Source organism: Brassica oleracea, chromosome C7 (assembly GCF_000695525.1).
Source record: "Brassica oleracea var. oleracea cultivar TO1000 chromosome C7, BOL, whole genome shotgun sequence".
In the NCBI taxonomy this organism is placed as follows: domain Eukaryota; kingdom Viridiplantae; phylum Streptophyta; class Magnoliopsida; order Brassicales; family Brassicaceae; genus Brassica; species Brassica oleracea.
The window spans coordinates 20,448,937-20,459,800 of NC_027754.1; the positions used below are offsets into that span (position 1 = coordinate 20,448,937).

At 36.1% G+C, this 10,864-nt stretch overlaps 3 protein-coding genes across 5 annotated transcripts; 1 reads left to right on the top strand and 2 right to left on the bottom strand.

The window, feature by feature from the left end:
* Window positions 1-2,676: 2,676 nt before the first annotated feature.
* Window positions 2,677-4,482, bottom strand: LOC106305181 (axial regulator YABBY 4). 3 transcript variants are annotated; one of them, XM_013741547.1, is made up of 7 exons: window positions 4,383-4,482; window positions 4,172-4,309; window positions 3,911-4,076; window positions 3,770-3,818; window positions 3,592-3,667; window positions 3,360-3,458; window positions 2,677-2,922 (listed from the first exon to the last, which is right to left on the bottom strand). In XM_013741547.1, exons 1-7 carry the CDS (start codon window positions 4,470-4,472, stop codon window positions 2,842-2,844), a joined length of 699 nt encoding a protein of 232 aa, XP_013597001.1. In that variant the 5' UTR covers window positions 4,473-4,482; the 3' UTR covers window positions 2,677-2,841. The 3 variants fall into 3 exon arrangements, with proteins under 3 accessions (XP_013597001.1, XP_013597000.1, XP_013597002.1); XM_013741546.1 differs by having other exon boundaries at window positions 4,148-4,309; XM_013741548.1 differs by having other exon boundaries at window positions 2,836-2,922; window positions 3,360-3,439; window positions 4,148-4,309.
* A 1,786-nt stretch (window positions 4,483-6,268) lies between these two features.
* LOC106302112 (ubiquitin-40S ribosomal protein S27a-1) lies at window positions 6,269-7,042 on the bottom strand. The gene has a single exon (XM_013738633.1). It carries the CDS (start codon window positions 7,008-7,010, stop codon window positions 6,540-6,542), a length of 471 nt encoding a protein of 156 aa, XP_013594087.1. The 5' UTR covers window positions 7,011-7,042; the 3' UTR covers window positions 6,269-6,539.
* A 1,421-nt stretch (window positions 7,043-8,463) lies between these two features.
* Window positions 8,464-9,049, top strand: LOC106305416. Its single transcript, XM_013741788.1, has one exon. It carries the CDS (start codon window positions 8,464-8,466, stop codon window positions 8,959-8,961), a length of 498 nt encoding a protein of 165 aa, XP_013597242.1. The 3' UTR covers window positions 8,962-9,049.
* Window positions 9,050-10,864: the final 1,815 nt, after the last annotated feature.

Genomic DNA, 10,864 nt, shown 5'->3' on the forward strand with positions numbered 1-10,864 from the left:
CATGCTCCAGCTCCGCCCCCACCTCCACCCAGACTCCAGCTCCATCCCCACCTCCTCCCCAGGCTCCAGCTCCAGCAAGACTAGGAAGATAAATCTGGGTCGTTTATCCTTGTACTCTATCAAACCACGTTGAAAGATAGGTGTGTGATTTTTGTCGATTTGAATGTGGAAGCTGCAATTGAGTGGATAATGAGCAATGTTCTTCATTGTCCAGGGAATAGAGTTATGCACGTCATAGCAGAAAGATGTCTCTGACGGTCGTTGACACATGCCTGGAGATGTTAGAATATAGTCTTGAATTCCTTTCCTTCCGTATAAAGTAGATAGCTGCCTGAAATGTGAGTTGAATGATGATCTTTAGCTTCCTATCGACGTGAGATGAGATGATCCTAGGCATGACTAATTTCAGCCTTGTAGAAATTTGTAGTTTGCTTCTCTCAAATAATATGGTCAACACGGATAGTGCATAGTCACATTCGAAAAACATATGTGATATGGTCTCATTTTCTATCCCTAGTTGCAAGTTTGTCTTTTGTTACTAGCCACATTATGAAAGCATGTTTGGGAATTCTCTTCTTGAACCATACAACTTTGAACCATGGAACCTGTGGTGGGTCTGGATATAAAGATCGGAATAGTTTAGATGCAGAAAACGGAGATGGAGATTCATCAACCGCATTTCTCCACAGATAACAATCATCTTTTGGTGATAGAATATCAAGGACCTGAGAAAGAAGGAAAGCACGAAAAATCCTTGACTTCGGATGTCAACTAGAAACAGCCCAAGAATCATCATGAATATCATAGGAAGGCATTTAAGATCCTCTCCAGGATATCATAGCAGCCCTTTGGTAAGGGATAAACCGAGGCCCAAAAGGCAATGATGCTGTATAAAATAGATTGAATCAATTGAAGGTATCCCAAAAATGATAGATGCCTCGCTGTCCAGGAGAAGACTCACGCTCTGATCTTGTCCACCAAGGGTTGATAGTCTCTGTGTTTAAGTTTACGAGGAAGCAGAGGAAGTCCCAAGTATCTCACATGGAGAGAACCCTGCGAAATTCTGAATTCTGAAGCAATAACAACTGAAGTGGACCTGTTGTTACCATCAATAAAAAACAGGTTTTCCGGAAATTTAGAGCAAGTCTCGAGCTTCTTTGAAATCCTCTAAGCGCGCTGAGGATTTCTCTAAGAGAGCCCGTAAAGCCATCGAAGAAGATGAGTAAGTCGTCTGCAAAGCTTAGATGGGTGACTAAAGGTTCAACACATCCGGGATGAGAACCGATTTTTTCTCCGAGGAAAGCAATATCTAGTTTTTTTTTATAGGATGTCCATTGCAAGTACAAAAAAAAGAAGAGGAGATTGGGTCTCCTTGTCTTAGTCATTTTTCTTCCGGAAAGAAATCCACCAGATCTCTATTTAACGCCACTGAATAATAAAGGGAAGAAATGCACACTTTGATCCAATTGATGAATAGCGCAGGAAGTTGAAATGCAGAGAGAATATTGAGAATAAATTCCCACTCCACATTATCAAAAGCTTTAGTAATGTCAACCTGAAGACACCCACCCTCTAGTTGTTCTTCTGTTTTTATGGAAATCTGCCACCTTCCGAAGCTAGTAGAACATTATCACTCAAAACTCTACCTTTGACGAACACTGCTTGATTTTGTTGAACTTAGTAATGAGCTTTAGTCAGGGAGACCGGCCTGAAGTCAAAGAAATGTCTCACCTATACATTTATATAGATTTATAAGAAACTAAGATAATCTTCTTCTTTTTCGTCACAACCTAGGACAACCTAATATTCCTTCTTCTTATTGTGTAGAATTTTAGAATTTCTTGCATTTTTTAAATCGAATTGGTGAGAGTCGATTGTTAATTAATTAGAATATGGTGAGTGCATGCACTAGATCTTATGCAATGCAAGTGCTATTAATTTTAAAATATTTTAGGTTTATAGTGTATATTTTCCATCTATACTGTTCGAAAGTTTCGTAATGAAACTAAAAAAGCTGCTGCTTCTACCGAGTTCAAATACCATTGAGTATCCGACGTATGGCTATAAGATTGTCTAAATATTGGCCTTCCGTAGGAACATGAGGATACGTTGATACGTACAAAACTTGTGGTATACCAAGTAAGTCAGACTTGAATTCGTATTTTTATCGTTTCAAGATGGCATCTTCAAACAAAAAAAAAATGATGGCATCTTCAAACTCCACTAATTATTTGTGGAATAAAATATAAAAAAAAATCTCATTCCAGTAACTCTTTGTGGACTATTTGAAAGAAAATGAGACGTAGTTATAAAACATTCATAATTAAAAATATCTGTGAATGAGGTGGAAAGAAATCTCATTTTTTTAATTTCATAGCTTCCATTCTTTTCACTTATGATATTATTAATCTTAGCTACTGGTTACATCCCATGTATAGCTAAGATGCAGCTAGTCGAGTAATTCTAATATATTTTCTCTTCAAATTTGTCTTTTTTTGTTTCGTGATTATTTTTGATGTTTATGATATATGTAAATTCTGGAAACATTAATTTATATTTAAGATTCTTACTAAAGTGAATGTTAAAACATAAGTAGTTACGAATTCAACAATAAGATTCAGTTATAGAGTCACTGTCTCTTCAAATTAAGTTCAAAGCTAAGAAGTACGAAAATACTGAATAAACTCGCTCATTCCCAAGACTCTCCTCGAACACCCAAATCCTACGTACGTTTCAGATTCTTACCATCTCTTCTCTCTCAGATACCACAAACCCTAAAGCAACAAAATCAAACCCTAGAAGAAAATAGTCACCATCACATTTCACAATGCCAAATTGTTATTACTCAAATGGAGATTTTCCCCAAATGGAATGCCTTTGAGCCTTTCTCTCTCGGAAGCCATTATTGCTTACCTCATGGTCCTGCATTCCAAACATTAATTTCAACAATAAATTTAACTCAAGTTAAGTTAATTCAAAAATGTACATATATTCAGCTGGAATGCTTTAATTAATTGAATGGGTTTCTATAAAAGTGAACTGTGTGCAGTGTGAGCTTCAATACTATGAAAGGGTTTACGTCATAAATTTCACACATCGTAGTAGTTGGGGATCAGTGATTTTCATTACACTCTCACTCTGATAATCAATTAATAAATAAATAATTAGTCTAGCTAGGGTTCTGAAAGTTATACCGAGAGTGATGCTATTCGGATCTAGTTAATGCTTGGGTTGCTTTGGAAATGACATTTTCTAGTCTGCTAACATACATGCTGGTTTATATGTGAAGTATATAACTATTCATTTTGAAACAAGATACGGCAGTTGTAAAAAACATAGTTAGTTGCTGAAATATTTACCTCCAGAGCATTGCATGATAGTAGCACATTGTTGTCTTCCTCACAAAAACATTGATCTGAGGCAGTTCTCTTGTTTTGAACTGGAGGGAAATGAGCCCACTTCACCATCACAAATATAAAAAAATTAAAATCACAAAAATATCAGCTAGATCTCTCCATTCAGCTGACTAAAAGATGAAAATAAATTAGGGTTTTCCTCTACAAAGATTAAGCTTAAGTAAACTTGAAGTACATTTTTGGCAGCTAAGCTGAAAGCTTCCTTGTGAGCCATGCTTGGATTCTGAGCCTTTAACCTCCTGATCTCTTCCCTGCTCCAATGAAACCCCCAAAAGAGAAGCATTTAAATTAGAGAAAACGTACATACATGTAAATTTTATAAATGAACATAGTCTTTTTAATCGATTTCTTACTTGATGAAGCAATTGTAAGCGGAAGGAGCTCGTTGTCGTTTCTCAGGTGCTACTCAAACTCAAAAATCATCAATTAAGCAAACTGACGAAAAAAAAAAAAAAAAAAAATATATATATATATATATATATAAACACACGTACGTTTGTTGACAACTTGGTAAACACGAGACACATCTTTATCTTCATCTTCATCTTCATTGTCTGAAGAAGTAACCAACGTCGTTGGGCTGTTCTCCTTCTCCAGAGTCACCTTCCATGCTTCTTCTTCCACACCATCTGTTGTGGCTGCAACCTCGTCTTTTTCCGTCTACACACATATATAAACTAAGAATTAGAGTAATCGATGTATATATAAATTTATGTAGCTAGAGATCATACGCATAATATATATGTCACGGGAACCTCATCAAGATGAGAGAGAGAAGTGAGTAGATGGAGAGGAATGAAAGAAGCCTTCATCAAATTGACAGAGAGAAGGCTTGTGCAGTGCCCACATCTCACTGTCACCACCATTGACAGGCTAGTGAACGGCACACTCACCTGCAAAACATGTATAAATTCATCAAATGACCGTCAATACAGACGTAAGTAGAGGGGAAGAGGTTAGATGTACCAGCAAAATAGTGGTGCAAAAACCACACTGGACATGGCAAATCTGCCCCGGCAGATCAAACAGCTGGTTGAGTGTTGTCATGTTGGCCATTTTTTGTCATAGAGAGAGAAAGAAAGAGATTATGTGTACGATGAATGATAGGGTGTGTGTATATATAGATAGAGAGATAGGTTTTGCTAATCATTAATGCAATACATATATCTTTTCTTTCATGTGAAAATACTTTGGTTATATATAGGCTAAATGCACCACCCAACTCCCCTTATGTGCGTCTCTATCCCACTTCTAATAATTGGAATCTTCATCGTCTCGATGAGCTGTGAGTAGTAAATGATTCTCATTCTCACTATTAATCACATTCCTAACTCCTTAGTAAACTACATTTTCTTTTTAAAAGAAAATAAATTATGTCTATATATAATATGGGATGTATTCCTGATGACGGAGTTGGGACAATTTTCTTTTGTCGGCGAATTATAGTGACCAATGACAATTCACTAGCTTTTCTTTGTTTAAGATCCGGTTCCGTTTTATATAAGCATCAAGATTTTTTTGTAGCTATGTTATATATACAGGCCCTATATATACATATACAAAGAAGCATATGTTCTTAGGTCAGGCACGTGTATCAACGTGATACATAACATTTTGAAAGTTCATAACTAGGATAGAGATTTAATTCTCCAAAACAATTGAACTAAAACACATTATGAACCCATAAACGCTAAACATAATTCTGCCATATTCTACTTTTTACAAACCCATTTAATGGTGCAAGAAAAGATGGGTTATTGCAAGATGAAACTAGGATGGACAATAGAATAATAAAATGTATATATATCTGATGGTGTAGAGTATGTAGATTGTTATGATGAACATGTAAAAAAAAAACGAAAGCCACGTACGTTGCCAAGCACAAGAGCAGATAGACAGTCTATAGAAGAGAGGATAGGTAATAAATGATGTGGTTTGGATTGGTTTGCAAGTTAGAAAGAAAAAAACAAATGAAATAGAGAAAATATACCTCTTTGTCTCATGTGTAGTTGTCTCTTTAAATGGGATTTATTGAATCTCTCACAAACAAAATACAGTCTTTGGAGTTTAGGTTTGGAATGAGATTGAGAGTGAAAGTGCAATGAGATGGGACTAGTGCGGGTGTTTCTAGGAGCCTCATCACTTTTGGTAACTCGGAATCTTAAGATTTTGTCCTTCTCTCTCACAAATTTGCTAACTGTTTTCTTGACCATTTTACCCAAAGTCCTCCTATCACTCTCTCTTTCTCTCTCTCAAACCATTCTCAAGTTTCAGTGCTCTCTCTCTTCATGTTGTTTCCACTGTCCCTCTCCTTTGTTGCTCTCTGACGTACTCTCATCTCCTATGCTGTCTTCCTATGGAGTAAAACACATGTAATATATACTCTATTTTCTAGTCATTTAAACACATTTCAATTAGTGGGCAGACCCAAGCGACCCATTCCATCGGCCCAAATCCAGACACCACAAGTTTGTACAACCCTATTGATTACCAAGACAAAAATCAACAATGTTTACCACTTTGTCGCGAGTAGAAGAGAAAATTGAAAACTTTTGAGGACGTGAGTACTCGTTAGTCTTCAAGTTAAAAGACTAGAGAGTTAAACATGTCATCGCTTCTTCTATTTCACTTCTTTTATCGTATTTTCTATCAAACGCTTACTCCACAGCTTACGTAAAAGAAAACTCTTGGAATAAATTCCACAAGTTGAAGAAAAGGAGTTTATATCTAAGAATCTCTATAGCCGATCTTAGCAAACAAGTGATCAGATTCAGCGCAAAAGCAATATTAAGTCATTGGTGGTGGAAATATGATATTATTGGAGTCTAAATGTTTACATACCAACAACAAAATTCAACCCAGAAAAAGAATCCATTTAGGCTACAAAACTAAAGCTATTATAGCCAAACAAGATGACAAAAGGCATAATATTTATTCAGCTAAACATCCTATTGTTACGTTTCCAAGTTACTAGCAAAATGACTTCAACTTCAAGCAACTACTGAATAAACACAAAACCTTGCAACAAGTTTAAACCTCAATAGAACAGAACCAATATTCCGATGCCAATACGATAATTCAATTAAAAACGACAGGCAAGAAAGAAAAAAACAGAACACCTAATCACTCTTCATCAGGCTTCTTGAAGACATAAGTGGTTCCACACTTGCCACAGTAATGCCTATCGAAATGACTCGCCATGAAAGTTCCCGGACCACAACTGACCGAAGGACACTCTTTCCTCAGCCTCTGAACCTTCCCTGACCCATCGACCTTGTAAAACTGCAGAACGGCGAGCTTCACTTTCTTGTGCTTGTGCTTGATCTTCTTGGGCTTCGTGTACGTCTTCTTCTTCCTCTTCTTCGCTCCTCCTCTCAGCCGGAGCACCAAGTGAAGCGTCGACTCCTTCTGGATGTTGTAGTCCGCGAGCGTCCTCCCGTCTTCCAGCTGCTTCCCGGCAAAGATCAGACGCTGCTGGTCCGGTGGGATCCCTTCCTTGTCCTGAATCTTGGCCTTCACATTGTCGATCGTGTCGGATGATTCAACCTCTAGTGTTATCGTCTTCCCCGTTAGGGTTTTCACAAAGATCTGCATTTTTCGTCTGAGAAGGACGCTGTAGAGCTTGGCAAGAGGTTTTTATACCAAGGATACTAGGGTTACGAGCCCATGGGTTTGCACTATTCTTGGGCTTTAGGCCCACACTTAGTTGTAAAGCCCGTAATTTTCAAAATGCTGTCGTTTCGAAAGATTTAGATTCTCCTTCCGGGTTTATTTTTGTTTGTTAAATTCAGATTATCATAGTTTATCTGTCATAATGTTATTTTAACGTAATTAATATGCTACTTTTATGATAAAGATATATGAGAGTTATTAGTCAATGTATCACATTTATACATTAGCTTAAATGCACTGGTTAAAGACCTACAATACAAGCGTAAGTAATACTTACATAGAACGCGACTTTGCCGGAAAGATTAGTACAACCAAACTTTTTTTGTATGGGAACATATATGAATACAAAAATAACAGTCATTGAAATAACTAAACTAATAAAAATGGAGTTTCATTATGTGTGTATATAAATACACTCTTTCTAATATGTTTCCTCTTCTTCTTCACCTCAATCCAAATGGTAGATTCTATTATTCTTCTGAGGCATTTTAATGTTGAAGTTATAAATAAGCTTGGAGGTAACAAAAAAAAACTAATGTTCACTTGTAGAGAGAAAGAAGATTGGGTCGGAGTTCTATTTCTTACTTTCAATTTCACTTTTACTGTCAAATTTTGAATTTACCTAAAAACTTTGTTATGGTGCAATTTATGGAAGGTAATTTGTTATAAACATCTTCATCATTTACAACTAACTAATCAAGCTTATAATGTTTAAACTATAACTATATTATGTTTACTCATTAGGGACCTAATTATGTGCATCATGTGAAATTTAAGCATTTGTTGGAAATGAGAGATTCATAAATGATGTATGTGGGAGTAGAAAGGCTGACGTATGTTTGGAGTATATCTACGCGATAATCCAACTGGTGTGTTTAAGTTTATGTATAAATGGGATATTAACAAACTTTGACGAATATTTTTTATTTATCGTAATTTGTTATTAACTTTTTTTGTTAATTATGTTTAAGATTATAACAAAAAGTTAAGTATTTTTACGAGTTAAGTATATATATAGGCTGATAATACTGTACATGTAACTGAAACTCAACTCAGTTTCTCAGAAAATTTCTGTATATGTTAAAACAAATCTTTATATTTCCCCCCTAAATAGAACAACAAAACAATAACCATTATCTTACCTAACTAACAAGCATACCAAAATAGATATCTTCCGGTGGAAGTTCACTCAAATCATTTCTTCAAAAACTTACTAAATATAACAAAACATTTTGCATGCGCATATATAAACTCACCTCATTCTTCAAAAATCTATCACTTGGTGTTCAATCACAAACACCATAACGTATAAATATACACACACAATATATATATATATATATATATATATATATATATATATATTTTAAACACGATGCCAATCAATCTCAATATTACCGTCAGGACGATCTTCCTCCTCCTCGTCGCCTCATGCCAAAGCGCGGCAGCGTTGAGGCCTTCTCTCAGTGAACCCTGCATGGTGACAGATTTTCCGGCATTATGCAGAGGCACCATTAATGGTCAAACGAATGTAAACGCAGCCACGGATGTGGCAATAAGAGAGCTAATGAAGCGGACGAGGCATGCCAGAGATATCGCCAAGAAAGAGCTGAGAGTGCTTGACGGAGGAGTCGCGACTTGTTTGTCCAACTTCAATAGCGCGTTTGATAATTTGGACAAGGCACTTAAGAACGTTAAGGAAAATGATGGTTTTAGCCTCAACATTAACCTTAGCGCTGCGTTAACTGACTACGATACTTGCAGCGAGGCAATGAAGGGAAGTAAGGAAATTAACGTTGTTTATAAATCAGCCGGTGTTTTGTACAAAATGGCTGATAATTGCTTGGCGCTTTCTACCCTCGTTAAGCTTTAATTTGTAAAGGATAAATGTGGATTCCGGGTAAAGAAAAAACATCTTGATTATATGGGTCTATTTTTTGTTCTAAGTCTTCTACAATTTGGACTAATTTCCTAGTAAAAAATGAAAGGAAAAAACAGAGGAAGAAGATCTTTTGTGTGTATGTAGATGGAAAATGTTTGGACATCAGGTTCTAACTCAAACATATATGTCATCATGACATCAGTAAGAATACAGCAGTGTGATATAAAATGATGGTACCATACCGCTGAATGGTCATAAGTTGTACCACGGTACCAATCAATACCTTGCGTAAAATATTAACTCTCAAAACTGCAGTGTTGAATCAACTGTTGAAGACAGCTTAAGCTAGGACTGTTATTTTGACGCGGACCAAGCTAGCTGAACCGAACTGATCCGATTTTTTTTGTTTTTAATTTAAGTTCGGTTACGAGTTCGATAGCATTATGTGTGAACCGAACTAATAAAATGAACTGTCCAAACCGAACTAACCAAACGAACCGAATACACGTGTCTAGCTTACACATTTGAGAGTATTAGCATTAGGCTAAATATCCGTAAATTTAAATTTGATCTGTTATTTGCTTCGATTTAGTCCAAAAATCCAGATATCTATAATTTTCTGAAACAAAATAAATATTAATATGCAATATATATATAAAGAGACAAATTACAAATACTTATATTTTAGGAAATATATATTCACTCCTATCAGTTATATGCATATATATATATATATACATGTATTAAAAGATATAAATTATATAATTATTTTATTTTTATGTTAGTTTTACCATTTTGAATTAAATTAATTATTTAGTTATTAGTGTTTAAAATAAAAAAAAATTATTTCTAGTAAGATATTAATATTTTTTCTATTTTTAAATTTAAATTTTATTTGTATAGATTAAATCAGATACTCAATCAAAAATATAAATTATCAGGACACCTAATATCTAAATAATTTCAGATCAAATCTGATCGAAATATTGATAATCCGAAAGAAACAGATTGAGTAGAATAACTCTAAAAATTTGGATATTATTATTAGCTCCCTGCCCACCCTAGAGTGTACTGAGGAGTCAAGAAGATGAAACAGTGGAAACAAACAAACCTGCGTGTAAAAGAGGATGAAACAATAAACGAAGGAGACGTTGCTCTCCTATTGGTCTTGACCTAAAAGTAGTACAAGTCGACACATGATAAATATGTCCAATCTTCCACCTGGAATCTCCGCCACATTCTCTTCTAGTTTATCTGTCTCCATATATATATTCTTCTTTCCGCGAAGGGTTGTCGTAGTATCAAAATGAGACACGGATAGATAAATGGTCAATAGACTTTTGTCTGAAAAATCTTGTTCGTCCATTTCAGTGGCTCTGCTGCTTCATTTGCTAAGATGCCACATTATTAGATCGACGAATGGTCCAAGTTTATGTCAGACACATGTTTGATCGGAAAACGGTAATAAAGAAGATATGGGTTTTAACAAAGACGTCTTATTTATGGTCGGAGAAAACGTTCAGTCGGTTACAAGGGAAACGAAGAGAGTGCGACAGAAAGGAAGCCGGTGGCTCGATGAGTTACCGGAAAAGTACAACTAACGGCGAGATGAAGCAAAGGTGAAAACCCTAATCTAGCCGCCAAGTGTTAGTCAGTGATCTCGGATCCTTCTCTCGTTGTCTCCACTTTCCCTTATATAGACGTCCTGATGCTTCGTCTTTGACCTAATTTATGCCATCTTGGTGGGCCTCCTCTGCTGGGCCGAGAAGCCCGTAGGCGTCCGAGCAGCCGCTGAGCCGAATATACTTTAGTCGATGACGATCGACTAAAAGTACTCAAGAGTCAGGCCGAGAGACCTGACTCTTGAGCCGACCGATCGAGCCGTCGCTCTACC

Coding starts and splice junctions, on each gene's coding strand:
- LOC106305416 (XM_013741788.1), top strand. CDS start 8,464: ATGCCAATCAATCTCAATATTACCGTCAGGACGATCTTCCTCCTCCTC.
- LOC106305181 (XM_013741546.1), bottom strand. CDS start 4,472: ATGGCCAACATGACAACACTCAACCAGCTGTTTGATCTGCCGGGGCAG. Junction 4,077..4,147: donor CCGTGACATATATATTATGC/GTATGATCTCTA, acceptor ATATGTGTGTAG/ACGGAAAAAGACGAGGTTGC. Junction 3,668..3,769: donor GCTTACAATTGCTTCATCAA/GTAAGAAATCGA, acceptor TCATTGGAGCAG/GGAAGAGATCAGGAGGTTAA.
- LOC106302112 (XM_013738633.1), bottom strand. CDS start 7,010: ATGCAGATCTTTGTGAAAACCCTAACGGGGAAGACGATAACACTAGAG.